Raw genomic sequence first — 20,351 nt, 5'->3', positions numbered from 1 at the left:
ACACCAGACTGGTGTCACTGGGTTTAGGTTCAGGGGAGCTGTAATATATCTTGGGATTTCTCCTCTATAGTTATCAAAAATCCAACTTCACTATTAAAGTGTATTTTTAGTAAATATTAAAAGTAGTTATTGAATGGACTCTGTATCTTGTGCTAAGTCAAGGATACAAAGATAGCATTTTACTAGTACTTAAATGTTTCTCATGGAACAAGCCACAGGCCGAGCTTTTACAGGCTACTTACTGTAGGAACAAGCCAATCGGAATTTCTTACATATACTCAACTTTTAAACAATAGGCACCCTGCCTTGCAGGGATGACTGGCGTACTTAATATTTAAAATGAGGGTTCCCTCTTGCCAAAAGGTGATTTTGACAGGTCTGCATATTGGTTTAAAAGCCACAGCAGTTAGACTGCACATGTTGGCCTGAAGCCATGTTTTCCTTGTCTGCCTGGAGGATGGCACAAAGTTTGCTTCAGTCAGTGCCTGATTTTGCCTGAACACAGGGGAGCCTGCAGAGCCTGTGAGCTTGCCCCAGCCTCGTCCCTGTCACCACCATCTTTGCTGCAGCTGCGAGGTAGGTGACTACACCTCCCAGAAAGCCTTGCGCCATTGATGACGCGCCGGCACCAGGGACGTGCCAGGAGGTGCCTAAAAACGCACAGGGCCGACGCGGCGCGGGAGCCTGATTTTGTCTGAACACAGGGGAGCCTGCAGAGCCCGTGAGCTCGCCGCTGCTAAGTCCAGCCTTGCCCCTGTCACCACCATCTTTGCTGCAGTTGGGAGGTAGGTGACTGCACCACTCAGCAAACCTTGCGCCAGGGACGCTGCGCCGGCACCAGGGACGCGCCAGGAGGGGCATAAAATCGCACAGGGGCGGCGCAGGACTCACCTGGGTGAAGGGCAGTCCCATCCTTTCCCATCATTGCCAGGAAGAGGCAGAGCAGGGCCACCCCCCTGTCACTTGTGGCCAGGTAGCAGAACCGTTTTACGGTGTGAACATAAAGGTACTGTGATACTGTGTGATCCCTTCTGAGTTTGGTAATTACTAAGGAACTGCCTGTTTGGACCTGTTCTATTATTTTCCCTTCCTACCTTTACAATTTGTTTGGTGTCTGAAAGCTAAAGTATACTCTGAAATTAAGTAGGGCCCTAATACTCGTGTTTGTAGGACCAGTACACAAGTGTCTTGACAGTATAGCCTAGGTCAATGGGGAAAAGGAAGACACTGGAAGGAAGTGGGGAAGTGGGGGGGGAGGCTAGAGGGGCTGGCGCAAGTCGGGGTAATATGGGGAAAAAGGCTAGGAAATCACAATAAACGGCAGGCAGTAATTGTGTAATGGATTGTATAGATACCCTAATAAGTGTGAGGGTAACTTAGAATCTACACCCATGACACTAACAATTGGTAACAAAAACACCCCCAGGCAGAGCCAACCCCCTAAACTGGCCATTCTGAATATGTTTAAGAAACCAAATAATAAAAGATCTGTAATTAACAACAACGATGGGGAAGATGATATTACAGGAGCACTCTATACAAACACCAAGCCATCTCCTAATACCGAACACATAGACCCTATAGTACTTTGTACTAATAGATTTCAGCCCCTGTTAGACCAAGATAATAAAGACGAAGGTGGGGGTGAAAGGTTTTCGACGGCTCAGACTCCACTGATACCATCTAATCAAAGTCGAGATCCTACATAGAATGGCAGAATATGTTCCAATTAGTCACTACACTAAGACTAGAAGTGGGGTCCATGAAAGGCATGATAGAGAAGTTAACCTTAATGGTTAAGTCTTTAGTATCAGATCCAATCCGTGGAAGGGATGGATACGTAAATGAAAGTAGCCACTTAGTATGCTCACTAGGTGCCACACCTGCTATTTCACTGGTCGCATCGGCTACTTCCACCATAGCCAGTAACGCCACATCTAGTAGGGTATGCCTTCCTCTAGACAAGGTAAAGCCAAATATAAAAAAGACACTACCACCGACGATGAAGCACTTACCACATTATGTAGGAAGTAATCGTACCAATTCCAACAAGGTAGCAGTAATGAGGGACCAACCATCGCCCATTAGAAAACTTTACCACGCACGGAACAACTGCAGACAGGTTCCCTGCCTGGGCCCTGAGAAAAGAACACATCTAGCCCCAATAGAATCTTCATGGTAAATGTACCAAAGTATGATCCACGCAGAGGCATAGAGAACAGGTCTCCCTAACAAATAAAGCTATCCACTGGATAAGACATGTAAGGGGATGTCGCTCAGTGATAAAGGAAGATAAAGTAGTTGCTCAAAGGTTATCTTCATTAAACCACCAGCTCCACTGTATCGAGCTTATCATGAAAAGTGCAGATCTAGTGGAAACGTATTGCACTGGAGTTTTGTACTACTACACCAGCGCATTCAGCAATTCAGTTTAGACGCTCCCCCATGAGTAGTGGGAGTGACCATTTGCCCAGACACCGGCTACACAGTCTACAGGGAAGCTCTACTCTTGATGATAACAATTGACTGTGGAAAGCATCGCCACCAAAACAACAAAAATGCACAATAGCTAGCCCTATTACTAGTGACAACCTAGTGTGCCCTAAGGATTTTACTGTAGAGCAGGCGCAATCCCCAAAGATTAATCTGGTTTTTCCCTCCCAGATAGATAGCGTGCTGGAGGGGGGTAGCCTTCCTCCCGTTTCACCTACCAAGGCTACCGTCTTTGCGCACAATCCCACCCAAGAATTCCATGCTGTCCTGGAACATCGCAGGATTGAGCACAAAGATGTGTTCTCCCGAGTGGCACTCATTCATAGAGGAATATGACATCTACCTCTTTCAAGAAACTTGGGCAGAGGTCCCTCTCTTCTGTGTAGGTTATCTAAACTATCATATTCCGGCAAGCAAGGGAGCAAAGGGGAGGCCATCTGGGGGCTTGACCATTTGGGTGTGACAAAATCTATCGAGTTAAACATACAGGTACTCCCAACTCAGTCACAATACCCAGGCAGTTAGACTGAAAACGAGTGAACATTGGAACATAGACATTTATAATGTTTACGTTAGAGGTACTAGAGGGAAGAAGTCTGGAGTTTTGGCAGCTCTCGATCTCCTTGACTCACAACAGGAAGTCTCGAATATCATAGTTGCGGGGGATTTTAACATGACGTTTGAGCCCCTAACCAAGGAGGAATGTCACCTCACAGACGAAGATAATAAGTGGGACATTCCAAAGTTGGAGCTAGACCTTATAAGGAAGTGATCCGATGTGGTCATTCAATTAAATGATATCTGCATGGAAATGGGCTTGCGGACCATAAACGGACGCTCACACTCTGAAAGATCCGGGGCTAACACTTTCAATAATGGTTACAGTGCCAGCAGGATAGACTATGTACTGATGAGCCTGGAACCATGGCATGCCCTTAGAGACATGCTGGTAAGAGATAGGCTTGAAAGTGACCATAACCCCTTGTGTGACTATGGAATTAAGTAGGCACAAGGTACATATCCAACCAGGAAACGAATATTCCCCAAGTGACGTTATTCCATCTAATGACATGAGACGTCTTAAATGGGTAAAAATAATAGAAACACCTGAGCTGCTTGATAGCATCAACAAGGGTATGGATAGCGCTATAAATGAGCTAGAAGACAGCGTAGCAAATTCCACTGCCCTAGACCAATCAACGAGCATTCACAATACATTTTTCGCACATCTGCGTACTCACTTTTTAAAACTGGGCAGAAACAAAAAGGCCCCAAATCAGAAAGTTGGGCACTGGTTTAAGAAAGAATGCCCCTAGTGCTACATGTGCCTCTGGACAGCCATCAAAGTAGGCGACCCCCATAGCAGTTCGAGGAGCTAGGTCTACCTATAGGGGTACCCAAACAAAAGCATAGAAAAAATGGGATGATAAAAAATGGCAGGAATTAAGGGAGGCTTGCGCCATGAAAAATTCCAAACAGTTTTGGAATGCATACAGATGGGATGGAGGGGGACAGGCCCAGCAGCCCCAAAACCATATATCACAGAAGGATTGGGTGAACCAGCAGCTGAAGAAGAGGGTGATATCACCAGAATATTTTACCAGGACATTGCCTTTAGTAGGGCTGAGACAGAAACGACACGACAAATCGATAATGGCAGGAAAGGTGCCTGTGCCAGATGGTATACCTGGGGATGTCTTTCTCTATGATTAGGAAAGATGGTGCCGATACATGCTCCTGTTGACTAATGCCATCGCCCATGGAGCTCCAATTCCAGAATCCTGGAAAGGAGCAGAAATCATGCCCAGGGAACTACAGGGCAATCAGTTTAATTGACTGTATGCAAAAGGTAATGGGGAGATTTGTGCTCCATAAAGTACAAGAATGGATTGAAGAGTTCAAGGTCTTATCTCCACTGCAAGCAGGGTTTCGGGCTTTTACTAGCACCATAGATCAGGTGTTTAGGTTCGTCTTGCTCTATTGGAAGACAGTGACTTTGGGCAAGGGTAGTTTGTACGCCGCTTTTGTTGACCTTCAGTCTGCATTCGATCTCGTGCCAAACTATGGAATACCTTACAAGAATTATGGATGCCACCTGAATTATTGACACACCTCATTAGACTTCACGAGGACAACAATGCTAAAATTAGATGGGGCAAACAGGGTGAAGTTACTGAATAATTCCCTGTTGAAAGAGCTGTGCGCCAAGGATGCGTGATGGCACCGACACTATTCTCATTATGCATCAATGGAATAGTGAACTCTATGAGCTCTATCCCTACAGATGCCCCAAGGCAAAGAAATCCCCATACTAATGTTTGCGGACAACACATTGATCATATCCAAGACCCCAAGCGGACTCCAGAGAGACCTAAAAATCCTTGACGAGTTCTGCTTACAGTGTGGCTTGAAGGTCAACGTGTTGAAAGCAAAATTAATGGCCTTTAACACGTAGGGCCCATAAGGGGGGCATCCAAATGAACGATAGGCCGCAAGAACAAGTTAAAGAGTTCACTTATCTAGGGGTTAACATTCAGGATAATCTGAAATGGAACCATCAGATTGGCTTGGCATCCCTTAAACATAGGCAACTGTCGGGGGCACTACATACGGAACATAACACCTCTTACACTAAGGCCATTAGACCGGCACTCAAGATTTATAACACAAAAGTTATCAGCTTAGCCCATTACGAATCAGAACTTTGGGGGTGCGAGAACCTATCCATGCTTACATCTTCAGAAAATAGGTTCTTGAGGAAAATCGCTAGGTTACCACAATGTACCCCAATGTGTACTTTATTGTACGACCTTGGTAGGAAACCTATCGCAGTCATAGCTAAACTGCGTCCCCTCCTGTACTGGCAGAGATTTTGGACTACACTCGAACTTGCAGGGTTTCAAGACCTAATAAGGGCCGACACTTCCCACCACATAAAATGGCTATGGGCGGTTAGAGACACACTATCTAGCATTGGCATGATTTCACTGTGGAAGGACCCAATACATTCTAATTCCCCACAAAGAAGACTCCAAGACAAATATTGGGAATAGGTCCAGTATAATAAACTTAGAACCAATGAGTCATCCTCCCTAACTGGACGTTTTCTGTAATGCAAAGTTATCCCGAAGCTGGAGTCATACTGGGATGAAGTTACAAAACCGCTTGACCGGTGTGAGAAGTTGGCCTGGCATATGCTGGTCACTAGTTATAGTGGCCACCTTGCACCAGTCCAATTCGACTCTTATGGTGATAGGTTTAAAAGACAACCTTTAAAGAAAGCTATCCTAGTGGTAGCTGTGGAGAGCAGCCTTCAGGCTAAGTCTTGAAGGAGTGTTAAGCTTATTGTTTTACCATAGATAACCTCTTGAATGACCAAATGAAAGAGTATTCCACACAGGTATATATATAAAATATATGTATTTGTTCTAGACAGAATCCCACAGTCTCTTTATGAGGCTAAGGCAAAGTTACAATTCAAACAAGCATTGATAGATACAATAAATAGCACTGTTAACATTGGGCCCCAGGGGGGGACCAAACCATATACTAAAAAAGTGGTATAAGAACCACGACAATTCTACAGACAATGCCTAGGGCATTTAGGATCGCTGGCCCCTTTAGAATCCACCCCAGGTTATGAGGAAGGGGACCCACGGGAGGCGCGTGCAGTGGAAATAGCTGCTATCGGGATCCTTATTATATCCTATGGAGAATGTCGCGGTTTGATTTAAACAGATTAAAGACACTTCTAGCAGGAGTTCAAAGTTAAAAACTTAGAGTTAAGCTTTTGAGGAGCCCACTACCACGAGAGTACCGAGGTACCACTGTTACCGGCCCCAGGGAAGCCGGGTGCATAGGTCGTTTTCGATGTTGCGTCGCGGGCTGATTTTCAATGGGAAAATGTGCAAAACTGCTGCTAGCCAAAAGCGTCGATGATGCCGTGAAGATTGAAGATGTAGAGTTTGTAGAGAAGAACCTGAAAGCAGAGGGGACAGAGTCTGGGTCACGGCAAAGTGACCAGGGAGCTCAAAGGAAAGAGCCCTTCAATGTTGGGTGCTTCAAGTGGAAAGAAGTGTAGCTTGGATCTGCAGCCACGGGCTCCAGGAGGCTTCAAGGAAGGCCAGCTTCTGGAGGGCGACTGTCCCACATCGGATGAGGGTTGCTGCGGTGTTAGTGTCTGTATTGGATCCACTAAGCCTTGGCAACCGCAACCCACGCAAGATGAACAAATCAGCTACTGGTGCAGACCCACGAGGTCTGTGAGAGGTCTCCTTTGAAGAGACTGTAGAGCCGGCCTGAAGCAACCAGGGGAACTCTTAAATGTCGAGATTGACCTCAGCTAGGGCCCGCAAGTTGAGAGATAAGGGACCACGGGAGGCGGCAATTTGGAGTGCGTAAAAGGGCACCCACGGGCCACCGGAGGGGGCTAGGGCACTGGTCTTTGGCACAATTGCTGTAGAGTGGTTGGCTCGATAACGGGCCAAAGCACAACTTTCCCACTGGTCAGGGTCGTGTGCTATGCAAGAGGTCACCGGTGTCCTGGGGTATTGAAGATCTCGGCACCCACGTGGTCCACGGTGCTCAAACTTGTTGAGCACACTCACTGGCCTCTGGGATGCTCAGAAAACCCACCTCAAGGGTGCTGGAAGTCGACGAAGTCCACAGGAGCAGCGAAGTTCCAACCAGGTCACTTGCAGTGTTTCAGGTGCCTGCCAAGCAGGGGGGTAACTCCTTTACCCCAAGGGAGATTTCTTCAGTCAGCTGGGCAGCAGCTCGTCGAAGGTCAAGTCTGTGAAGTCCAAGATTAATCTGAGGCTCTGGGGCCACGTTATTCACCTTTATCCCCAAGATTAGGGGAGTGTCCAGATTAGTGTCCACCAATGAGTGGTGAGGCGGGAAAGGGTGGCTACACCCTCTCCCCTTTGTGTGTTTCCCGCCTGGACGAGGGGCAGGATGCCCCTGAACTGGTTCCAAGCGGTGTATGCAGAATTTAGGCGCTGTAGCTGCCTACGTGCAACTCTGAAAGGCATCCTTAGGTGCACCCACCCAGTTCCAATCCACATATCCTGTCTGGGGAGGTGCTGGCACCTCCCTGCCACAGGAGCCCTATTGTCCAGCTGCCGAGGCTGGGATTTTCCCCAGCAACAGGCAGCCAGAGTCGTGTGGGTGGTTGGTAGCATCCATTTTGTGATACGTGTGCACTTTTAAATTGGTGTCTAAATTCTGCCGCTTTTCCCATATCGCCCCTCTAGCGGGGGGAATCATGCCCTCGTGCCCATGGCTGGACTGGGGGTATGATTCCTACATGTTTGACACCAAACACAATATGGTTCTGTGTAGCCATTCTCAAGTTATCACGCTATCACGATATACTTATAATGCGGTTAAGAGTATATGTATGGCTACACTACAAACAACCCAGCAATGATTTTACGAAGGTTGCAGAGGGGCCCTACTCAGGTAGGGGTCCCCCCTCACACATACCTCAGCACCCTGCCTTGTAGGATCACCAAGGCCTGCCATAGGGGTGACCTATGAGAGTACATGTGTTGTAATGGGGTGGGGTATAGGGTACCTATATCCCTGTAAGGGGTGCTAGCACCACCTTACCCAGACTACAGTAGTGGTCTGGTGGTGTCATTTTGTATGGCTGTCCCAGGGTGGCACAATAAGTGCTGCAGCCCTGGTAGGCCTACTGAGGGACCCATGCCCTGGGTACCTAGGGTACCATCTACAAGGGACTGCCAGGGTATCCTCAGCATCCTATTGGTTTGTACCTAGGGTACTCACATGGTTTAAGAGAGGAAGCAGATAGGCTGGGGTCCTGGATAGCAGGGCCACAGCCTGGCTAGAGTCATAAAACAGTCAAAACATCAGCAAAAAGTTGGGGGCAACTATTCAGTCGATGCCACTCTCCTACAACCGGAAACTGTATTTCCAGTTCAGGGTAGGCAAACTACCACTAAGAGCATTTACTGCTAGATGGAACAAATCCAGTGTTGATTTGTGCCCAGTATGTAAGCCAAGAATAGAATCGTTGGCTAACTTACTGTTTGCATGTACTGGCTACAATGTCCCACGTTGTGTCTGGCTGATACTAATTTGGAAGCTTCTAGGGACAAGAAGGGCTAGTGATGCCGAAAGAATCTTGCGTTCTGACACATCAGTAACGATCGTCATAGCGATGGCAAAATACTTAGGGTGGTCGTGGGCAATAAGATCAATTCCCTACGCCTAGCCCAGGATAAATGAGGCAGTGATTGACTGTACCTAATCGAGTTACAACAGAAGATGTCGGACTGAATCAAGTGTCAAATTAAAAAAATGCTCTGTATAATGTAAAATTCAAAATGTTTTACACTGTTTTATTTTATGGGATTTTATAAATTTTTAAGATATTTGTACATATTTTAACAACAGAAAGGTTACCATTGTTTGTCTTTCTATCCAGGCTATGTATCACACTGTCGCAGAGGTTTTATTTCACTACTATTCATCTGTATTTTGTAAGCGCTTTTATGACCTAATCTGTCAAATAAAGCTGTTTGGTTTGGATTGGATTGGCTTCAGTCCACAGCTAACATTTAATTTCCATGCCATTGGTATATTACCTTGCTCATATACTGTGGCCTTACTGGAAAGTTAAATATGTCTATTGGGGATTAGCCAATCTTACCAAGTTTTTGATCTCAGAACACTACACTGACAACTGGAAGCAATTCTCCAGTGTGTAGAGTTAAAAAATATCCTCATAAATATGCAAAAAATGGGAGTGGCCCCTCAAAGAGGCACATTTTTACACAAAAGTAAAATATGTTGATAAATTACAGCAATAATAAGACATTCAAAGAAGAACAATAGCCAATTCTTAAGGTGCCACATTGGCAGATGCATATACCCACCACCACCTTTCACTCCATATTACAATGTGCAATGCTCACACACTGTGGTTAACACTGAATAGTTAATACGCCATATAATCGCAAGTCGTGGTCCGATTTCATATATCACAAATGGTTGTTTCTTTTTTTAGTGGAACCAAACTCATGTCTCTATCAAGTGTTGATACTAAAAGCTGTTTTTTTTCCTGACACTTTTTTCTATATAAATATCTTGTTTCCTCCCATTTCCTCCAATCTTTCGATGAGAATAGGACTACCAAACTGACTTTTCACCTCTCTCGTAATACCTAGTAAAGCATTTATTTGGGCCTTTTCCGGTCCATCTCTTGCCAATAATACACTCCACTTATGTCTGCCAGATTTTCGCTTTGAGTTCTGTTCAAACTTATAGATGAAGGTATCCTCCCATTTCTTGACAAATACTTTGTCCCATAAGTGTACACTTGAGAAACTTATCTGTGACAGGATAGCTTGTTTCATATTCCACTCCATTATTTTTCACCCACTGGCCCACACTAGGCAGATCAGCCATATGCAAACTCATTTTGTCTTGCTCCAGTATGAGCAGTCCAGCTGGAACTTTTCACTTGTGTCCTAATGGAGCTTTTCACTGAAGGACGTCACAATAGATCTCAAAGGCAAACATTGTTAACCCCTTGCGTGCTCATGACGGAACCACGCCGTCATGAGCCACGGGCGGCGTGTGCTCATGACGGAGGGGTTCCGTCATGCTGCGGCCGTTGGTGGCCGCTCCTCCCACGCGGCACTAATTCCCCGCCTGTGCGGGTGAAATAGAGAGTGGGCGGAGTCGTGACGGAACCACGCCGTCATGAGCACAGCTCGCCCATGACTCATGACGGCGTGGGTCCGTCATGAGCATGGCGGCGCCGCGCTCACCCCTCAACCCCCCAGCGCTGCGGCGGAATTCGCGCCCCAGCGAAGGGGTTAAACAAAGCAACATTGTAGAATGTTTATCGTAAGAGATGCAGGACTGGGTAAAGAGACTTTTAATATATTTTTCTCTCCCCTAAATGGCCTCTTTAAGTTTGAGCAATATGCTTTACCCATACTCCTACCTAAGAATCTGAGGCTAGATGTACTAAAGTGATGAATATCGATTTCCTGCGAAATGCAATTAGGAAATCGCTATTTGTAATGTATGAAGCTCTTGTGAGTTTAATTAGTGATTCCTAGTGGGTCGCAAATAGACCTACCTCATGAATATTAATCTGTACATACCATTCAGATTCGTTATTTGGAAGGAACGCCCTCAACATGCCCCTTCCAAATACCGAATCGCAAAACTCAAATTGCAATTTGTTAACAAGTTACTGAATCTAAATTTGGGCTTTCCTCATCACAAAAAGCATTTTCGCGGTCTCATACGGCCCAGTTCTGTTTGTGACTTCAAAAATGCTTTGTACGTCTATTTTTTGTATTTTGTTTAGTTTTCAGACAGCTTTTTGCAAGATTCGAAAAGTTTTAATTTAATGGAAATATGAATTACAAAGAACCGCTTCCTAATAAAAAAAATTTAAAAAGTTGCATATCTATTTTTTTGTCATATTTTGTCCTGCCATTTTGAAAAATGTATGGCTGCTTTTCTGTACTTAAGCCTTTGTTTTTGTCTCCATCTAAAAACTTCTATCTTCTTTCTTAATTCCCCTTAACTTGGCAATGTGAAAAAGTATTGTCTCTTTCCCTACTAATTGTGAGCCAATACAGAAGATTATCAATTCCTTCACATTGATCCAGGACAGCTGCCACTAAGCTGTCTTTGATCGCCTGGTTCACTGCTGAATGAACTGACTGTGATACAATTGGCAGCATTATTTCTTCATACTCTGGTTTTCATTTTACAGATCCCAAATCGGACATGTCCTACCATTTTATAGTTCCTTGGATCGGTATGTATTGACCTATTTTATCTCTGAAACATATATTTTGATCTGATATCTTAGTGGACTAATGCATCTATTATAGGGGCCTGTGTTTGATTGACTTTATTGTCACAGGTTCAAAACCCGGCGGGTCCACTCAGCCTTTCATCCTTCTGAGGTCGATAAAATGAGTACCATTGAGTTGGGTAACAATAAACATCTGTTATTCAGTGGCAAGATACCCGTAGTGGTGAGCATGCGCTTTACAAATGCACGTTATTTTATGTTATTTTGGGATTTATATTTCAGCAGATGAGATATCCGTCACCGTTGTGATGGAGTAACCCATCCGCCGAAATATAAATCTAGCCCATAGTCACAATATCAATGTTGCAATAATAACCATATTTACTATAAATGTCATATAATTGTGGTTATTACTATACAGTATATTCTTTTACATGTCTTATTATGTGAATTTGTTCAATAAAATGTACCTATGAGTCTGTAACTCTTATATAGACTACCCTAATTGTCTAGAGCAGATTCAAATAGAATTACTGAGAGATCCGGTATTTTTGTCAGGTTAGATGTAAAGAAATCTGACACACCATTCTATTTAGTGGAGCAGTTTATATACTTTTCCTTAGGACAGCCTTCTTGCTGATTTCTTTTGGAAGCAATGCTCTACTCCTAATTCCAAATTTTTCAATCTTTGCTGCACTTCATTGTCAACCAGTGCAGAGTTCAATGATTTTTTGCCTTTATATTTTATTAACATGAACCCATTCCCACAAACAGACTGAAGTCCGCATTTTATGTAGCAGATGTCTTGTACATGGAGGTCAATTTTCTAAGTGACTTCACCTTTCCTTGCACTGAGTCATTTTTCCACATTGAAAGCAACCAGGTATGCTGTGATATATATATTTTTCAGTTTCAACATTATAACCTTTTATAGATGGAGGCAAAATGTCCAAATAATACCCTTACTCCCTGATGCAGTGCAGTATCCACTCCACCCTGGGACTAAATGGACTGATAAACTGACACTGCTAATGGTGGTGCATGCCTGCCAACTCACGCGGTGGCACTGTGTTACGCACAGTATCGGCTCCCATCACACAGTCACCCGTTGTAGAGTCGATATCACACGTTGGCAGGAAAAACGAGCTGAAAACCACTGTAAATGGGGAATTCAGCTTGTTTTCTGAGGCTTTGGACACCTAGCATCCATCAAGGGGTTGTAAAAACACCTCAGGACATCGGCTCTAGCCTCATCCAGCTTTTTACTTTTTGGAGGGCGGCCTTGGGGGCAGGGTGGGGGCAAAAGTGACTTTTGGGTACTTCTCTCACGAGCCCTTGTCCCCTCCAAGGCACTGCCCCTTCTCACACTAAGATTGTTGTTCACATCGGCAGGTCTTCTGGTGTTGTGTATTCTCACCTTTTGTCTTAAGCAACCAACTGCAGTAATCCTCTTGTTATTAATGTATGCGCTACACATTGTCAACAAAGCACATTTACTGTTGCCAAAGCATTTCTGTTAGATAGGCTTGGGGCCTAACTTAGAGTTTGACGGATAGGGTACTCTGCCACAAATGTCGCAAAGCACGCTGACCACCAAACTAGGGGTTTGCCTGCTCTATCCACAAGCAGTACCCCACTGGCTCTGACGGTAGAGACCTCACACCAATAGCCCGATGAGCTTGGAGCCCTAGGTGTAAGTCCAACCAATCTGCCCCATTTGAAGGCAAAAAGGGTATATATATTTTTTTTCTCACCTTGGAGACGCCAGCTGGTTCCGAACAGAAAAGAACACGCATTTGCAATGCAATAGGTCTCGCATTTGAGAATGTTTAAGTTATTGGCATTCTCATGTACAATGCCAATAGCTCAAACTATCGTAAATGCGAGACCTATGCAAAGAAGCTGCCGCCAATGTCCCGGGCTGCTTAGAAAGTATGAATGTTGCAGGAAAGCATGTCGTGCCTGCATAACCTAACCTGCCGCCGGTGCCGGGGATTGAACCGTGATTGAACCCCGGAGTCAGGCACCCTGGCCGCTGCGCCACACCTCTTCTTAAAAAGTGATTTTAACATCAGTCATTAGCTGAGACCCATTCACTGAATGAACCTATTGTGGCGTCGTTTGTCAGTGAGACATACTGTGAACATTACTGACCTCTTAAACTCCAGTGACATCACTCACTTGGTGAGAGCTAGCGTGGCATGAGATGTGTTGTGAGATAATCCACTTTATGAGAGGTCATTCCCTAGGTGATCTATTGTGAAATCATTCCCTTCATGAGAACTGCTATGAGAACTGTTATGACATCATTCACTGGGCGAAATATATTTTAATACACTTTACTGGTGAGCCCTCCTGTAACGTCATCCACCAGATGAAACCAATTCTAGAATAATTCACTGAATGAGACCTGCTATGACGTCATTCAACAGTCGAGACCTAATTAAGGATCGTTCTTTGGATAAAACATATTGCAGCGTCATTTCATGTTACGATCTGGTGCATTATTACTCATCACAGGAAAATTAGGGTAGCATGATTCACTGGACGAGATCTATTGTGACGTCATTCACTCCTTGAGACCTACTGACACTATTCATAACACGAGACCTATCGTGCCCTATTGTGACAACATTCACTTGATAAGCGATATGGATGAGACCTACGGTCACCCCTTTCACCGGATGGATAGATCGTGGCATCCAAGCGACTAGACGTATTGGCTCATCTTCCACTATACAAGAATGACTGCTATGATCCTCAGCTGTGAGAGGTTTCGCTTGCCTTGGGATACCGAGGGCAGGGGACAGGGTATTCCATGTCAGTCTGTGGTGAGAAGAGAGATGGGTGTGGCACTCTGGGGCTGGACTCGTCCCAAGGAGGTACAAAATATTAAACCTCAGCAGCCTTCACTCCGGGGTCTGGTATTTCCGGTCTTCCCCGCGCCACAGCTTGGGGTTGTAAGGACGGTGTCACTGTAGACACATTACCAGATGATGGGTGGATGGATGTCTCTCGTTGCCTCGGTGCCAGTGGGCACTCTCACGCCAGGCTGCCATGATGCGGCAGACAGCCCATGACTCAGGGACGCTCTCATCTGTAGGAGAGGCCCTGGTGTGAGATGCCATGATGGAGATGAATACGAGAGCTCACTCAGCTGATGGCAGTATGTGTGCGAGAGAGACATGCTGTCAGCTGTGAAATGTAGGGAGGGCTGCCCGACATGCGAACGGTGAAAGGAGGGAGGGAGGGGACCGGCCGGAAGGAGTGAGGCGCACGAGGAGGCTGGGCTCTGAGGTGTGAGGAACGGTACCCCGGGGCATAATATGGAGCGAGCAGATGGCAGTGACGTGGCTGAAGAATCAAGAGTGAAAAACCAGCTGAAACCTGAGGAGTGAGAGGACACGAGCAGCCGTGTGAGTGGGAGAAGAGGGACTGAAGTCTGGGGCGTGACGGGCTGAGGAGAATTAAACCTGATGTGTGAGGGGGAGTATGAAGAGGAACCCTGATGTGTGAGGGTGTGAAGGGGAGTGAGGAGGCTGAGGTGTGAGGGGATTAGGAGGCTGAAACCTGGTGCGTGAGTGGAATGATGACAATAAGAAGTCTGGACTCTCAGGTGCAGGAGTGAAGGGGAAACCGGTGTAGCAGCAGTGCCTCGTAGAAGCGTCCTGGTTGCTAGGCGACATCCTGCAACCACTGATCACGGCACAGCTCCTTCTTCCTCCGGCGATGACGTCCTGCTGGGCGGCCCCCCTTTGAAGTAGCGCTGCCTAGTGGATGCATCAGATCCAGTATAAATAACAAGAAGGAAGAGACGCGGCGAGACGACGTGCGCAAAAGCGTACCTAAATATTTTTAAAAGCGCGTCTTAATTAGTTGTGGTTTGTGCGCACATACACGTGGAGTTGGGGAAATATAGAAATGAGTGGTGCGTGTGCGCGACACCAAGACATCTGTTTCCTATTATCACGCACGCCTCTGTGCATGATAATTGAAAACCGATATCGGGCCTGTGGGTAACCGACACCAATAGGCCATAAGCGTGTGCGATTCCTAGTCAGTTTTGAAACCCCCTACAAGAGGTCTCTCGCTGCGCGAGCAGGGCTCCGCACTGCAACGCTAGGCGCGAGACCTAAAAATGATTCAAACACCCTTGGAGAAGACTCAAAGGGTTACGGAGTCGATAATATTTTGATGTACAATAACAAACTCTCACTTTGGGAGTTTACTGAGCCTCCACGTGAAACATGGCAGCCACTTGCCGTGGTGGTGGTGGCTCCTTGCAACGCAGAGATCTCTGTCAGGCCAGTGGAGATCTCTAAACCTGGAGAGTTGTAGTCCACCAGGGTCGGAGAGGCAGTGATCTCTGCCATCATGGCGAACCGGTGGGCCGCCTGCCAAACTCTACATGCGGGCCCTTACTGCTCTAATTTGTGTTTAAATGCTGAATAGAAATGTTTGCAGGACACAGACTGCAACATTTCCTACTATGAAGGTCCTCTAAATTTCATTGAAAAATATTTGTGCATTGGTTTGCATGGCATGACTGTTTTTTTTTTGTCTCGTAGGTAAAGGCCTCGTGGTCCTGTCTGGTCAAAAGTGGTTCCAGCATCGAAGGCTGCTCACTCCAGGTTTTCACTATGATGTTCTGAAACCTTATGTGAAATTGGTTTCAGACTGCACCAAAGTGATGCTGGTATGAAGAATACTCGCACTTCATCTCATTCTTGTTCCTCCTTTGTCTTTTCTCCATTTGTACTGCACCTTATTCTTTCTGCATCTGTTCTTGATCCCTTTCTTCCTTCATGTGAACTGCCCTTTTCTCCTCCTTCTCTGCCTCATTTTTCTTTCTCCTCCTTACGCCTCGTCACCATGGTGGACAATTAGCTGATAAAATCTGTGCAAAAATATTGCATGTGATTTTAATGTCACATATCCTGGTGCCCTTTAACTCCCTTAATCTCTGAAAAAGCACGTTGGATAGGATGAGACCCCTTCTCCCAAACCACATTTCTTTTTTAGCCAAAACTTCATTTAGTCAAATCTACCACCAATCACACACAACCGTGAACTGAACTGTAACTGGCAAGCTGCATAGTTGGCATTACCCTGGTAGTGAATAGAAGACCTTAACATAAGCATAGCTAAGACTTTCTGTAGTAAAGGTGTGTTCGCACACCTTCTGTGTGTCATTAATACACACACGGGCACATGTATTTCCAGTGGCCCCAACAGTTGTATCCGTGGACCCCTTTCTGCCCCCTAAAAATGATCTGTAGAGATGTTGTTGCAATCCTTATGTCCTTCTTTAATGTTGTATTTGCTAATGAGCATCTCACTCACACTGTAAATTAACATTGGGATAACTTCACGTCCATTGATCTGATCTCCTCTTCATTCACTTAAGTCTATAACTGGATTATAACCATCAGGAATACATTTTGGGTGTACATAAGGCCACCACACTCATGGGAGTAGTTTTTCCCAGAATGCTCATCTCTTGGGCTTACACATGGCCACTATCATAATTACCCTGATGTGGACACTGTCTGTTGTACATCATCTGCTTAATTGCCCAGTCTGTGTTGCTGCATGCTTCGTATCCGGAAATGAATGAGTAAATCATCACTGCTTATTTTACATTTGTGCTAAGAGGTGAATGTGGAAATTGGCAGGACTGTGTTGGTAAAACATAAATCTTCTGTTGTGATACGTCACAGCCCTCTCTGTGTCTTGGAGCGAAGACTATTCATAATTTCGTATGTGTGTCCTGAATCCTTTTCTTCCTTTACACTGGTCCTGGCCGCTGCTGGGGACGGAGGCCTAAAGGTTCAGCTATACCCCATGTGCTCTGCGTAAAATAGCTTACTCTTTATTCAGGGCTACCCATTTCAATTCAGTAAGGGTTGACCGTCAGCAGACTTGTGTCTGGGAGTTTTATATTTTGCTGTATGTCAATTGAGACAGTTGCCGCTATCTTGTCTTTCGCAAATATTTTAAAAGCGATCCTGAACAAACTGTGTAATATTTGTCCCCAGGCATTTGGTTTGTCTCCTGTGCTGGCTTATGTACCATTATTCAAAATTAAATAAATAAATTTTAGTTGGAAGAATTTAGAAGTTTTACATGGCAAATGAGAAGCAGACCCTACCTGTCACTTGGCATCTGCCAGGATGAGCCAAATAGTCATACAATCCCCCCAGACATGGTGCCCTTTGTTACAGTGAACTTTTATTTTCCTAATTAAGCAACACCATGGTCTGTATGAGGCTTTGGCCTGTTTAGGTTTCAGATGCAAGAGACAGGGTTTGAACATACGTGGTAGATTGTGGCGCCAACGAATATGCATAGTGTGTAACTTCAATTCACGTAGGACGGTGCCACAGGTGGGGGTTAACCCTGAACCCCCTAAATGATTGACCAATGTTCATGCTAAATGACAATGAGCCTGTGCACACGTGGACAGTATCTACAGATCAATTTCCTGTATACAAACTAGTCTCAAACATGGAAACACAGCATTACATGTATACATTGCAATTAAGATGAATAGTCATGAGGTATTTTCTCTTCTTTTTTATCCCGAACGGTTGCCCAGCCAACGCATGTTTCATCTGGGGAAGTACTCCAAGACCTCTTCAGAGTTTCTGGCAAGATGACATGAGACAGTAATCTCTCTGCCGGTTGTACTTCCATCCTGGCTGGTGAAAGGTCTAGAGTGCTCTAATCTGTGTCTAGCCTTGTGTAGGGACCTTAAATAGAGCTGAACGAGGAGGCTTCACTGTATATACGACAGGGTGCTATATCCGACGCACCTGTCTCCCGCCCGGCGATGAAGTTAAAATGTATGTCTGGGGCAGCGAGTACGCTGCATGCATCAGACCCACAGTGTCTGATTAAAAAGAAGAGAAAATACTTCTCATGACTTTGCATCTTAATTGCAATGTACACATGTAATACTGTGTTTCCATGTTTGCGACTGAATTGTATACAGGGAATTGATCTGTAGATACTGTCCACATGTACACAGGCTCGTTGCTGTTTAGGTTTCAGCTCCTGCACAGCATATGCACTGGCTGTTGTGAAAAGTACTGTGGGGCAGATTTATGTTGCCTGGCGCATCCCTGCAAATCAGCAAGGATGCGCCAGGAATGATGCGTCACGCAAGTTTACCCTTGCGCCACACATGATGCGCCGCATTTACAATGCGGCGCATCATGGCGCAGGAATAAACAGATGCGTGACGCATCCGATGGCGTAAGGTTGGCGCAGTGCTTCAGTTGCGTCGCAAGCGCGACACAACTCCAGCACTGTTCCAACCTACCCTATCCCTAACATGGTGCGTCAAGCCTTACGCCTGCTTCAAGCAGGCGCAGGGTTTTGGTGCATCAGCGTTGGGAAAGTGACTCAGTCAAATCTTATAGATTTGACTGAGTCACTTTTCAGGGGCGTTCCTGCGACGGAACGCCCCCCCCCTCTGTCGACACGCCCACGTGAAACCTGACGCAGGTTTTACGTGGCGCAGGGCTTTACATCGTGACGCATCTCCAGAGATGCGTCACGATGTAAATATGGCGAAACGTGGCGCAGGGTTGACACCGCCGCTGCATGACGCAACGGCGGCGTAAAAGTGGCGCATCTCCGATATAGATCTGCCCCTGTTAGTTTACAGTGGGCTTTGCGTCCTCCTGTTGCTAAACCTTGGTGATTTTCATTGCGACTCTCATTTGCTTGCTTCTTATTAATCAACTGTCTGGGCTTTACTTCCACTTATTGTTTTTCCCTCTCCCGGAGAATGTGTCCTTTCAGGTGCCACCTTTTAGGTCGCGCCTTAGCGGCGCATTCGATGTCTCTCCGAGACATGCTGTATCTACTCTGTGGGCTTAAAGCCCTCCAGGTGCCTTTAATTGGTTGCTTTGTGTGTCTTCGCAAAGGCTTGCTTCTGCGTGGTCGATGTGGGTTATATGTCAATTTTTGTGTCAACCCCTCCTCCCTCCTCCCATGGAGCATGCCCCTATTTCTTGTAGTAGCAAAAAACAATGTCTCAACAGGGAAAATGAATAAGAGGACCAATCAATACATAATTCAATCAAAGGAAGGGAAAAATTAAGAGAGATCCAAGGATAGAAAGGGAACAGATTTAATAATTAGATATACAAATGGTATATACAATTCAAAATAACCATAACTAACACATATGCACTGACAAGGAAGTGAAAAAGTGAACGGCGCAGTGACAGAAGTGTGGAAGTGACAACAAGGTACGGCGAAATGATTTAAATAAATTCGAGGTCAAGGAGAGTTATATACAATGGGTAATTTACATATAATCATGAAGGTCTCACAGGACCCTGTAGTTAGCCGTAAGTAATGCTGTCTGGTCGACGACGTTTCAACCTCCTTACGTTGAGGTCATCATCAGGACTATGGTTATTGCAATATTCTAAATACCTATGTGTAAGAAGAAAGGGGGAGGATAATGAATAGAAAGGCCCAGAAGAAAAACATAACTTACAGCACAGAAAATGAAAAGTAAAAGGCAAGTCAGGGGGTAATAGTACCTGTGTCCGTGGTCATAAACCACTTCAATGTTAATTGCAGGGGATTGTGGAACAATTAATTATGGTCCGTCATATTTAGAGGGGGATCATCAAATGTCTGAAATAATAATGAAGAAAATATAAGGGAGGACAACTAATTCAATGCAAATAGTAGAGTAAAGCGCGGTGTAAGGCGCTTACCTGTGAGTAACAACAGAGAAATGAAGGCCAATAGGAATGATTAAAGGTATCCTGGTTGTGTTTAAAAAGCAGCCATCTATCGTGAAGAGAAACAAAAATGAAACTCGTGCTCAAGTTGGGAAAATAAAAAAGGTTAGGGGGACAAAAACGCTTACCAATAGGGGCATTTCGTTAAGTAACGAGAAGGCATCCAGCGGTAAATAATCCGCAATATTTGAAAAATTCAGGACTCTACAGGACAGAAAGAAAAACGAGCTTTAAAAAGCGGGCGTGTAAAGACAACGCCAAATCAAAACGAAAAGTAA

The 20,351-nt window shown here is 45.3% G+C and overlaps 1 protein-coding gene across 1 annotated transcript in view; it reads left to right on the top strand.

Annotated features, from left to right (window-relative positions):
- Positions 1-20,351, top strand: part of LOC146835039 (cytochrome P450 4B1-like) — a 393,192-nt gene that overhangs the window by 148,827 nt on the left and 224,014 nt on the right. Inside the window, exons 3-4 of the mRNA XM_085602700.1 lie at positions 11,261-11,305; positions 15,874-16,001. Coding sequence (XP_085458826.1) covers positions 11,261-11,305; positions 15,874-16,001 — 173 coding nt within the window. The remainder of the gene's footprint in view (positions 1-11,260; positions 11,306-15,873; positions 16,002-20,351) is intronic.

The sequence above is a fragment of the Triturus cristatus genome, chromosome 4_2 (genome assembly GCF_964204655.1).
Source record: "Triturus cristatus chromosome 4_2, aTriCri1.1, whole genome shotgun sequence".
Taxonomy (NCBI): Eukaryota; Metazoa; Chordata; class Amphibia; order Caudata; family Salamandridae; genus Triturus; species Triturus cristatus.
Note: the sequence above shows the minus strand (reverse complement) of the source record. Positions and strands in the feature narration are given on the sequence as shown.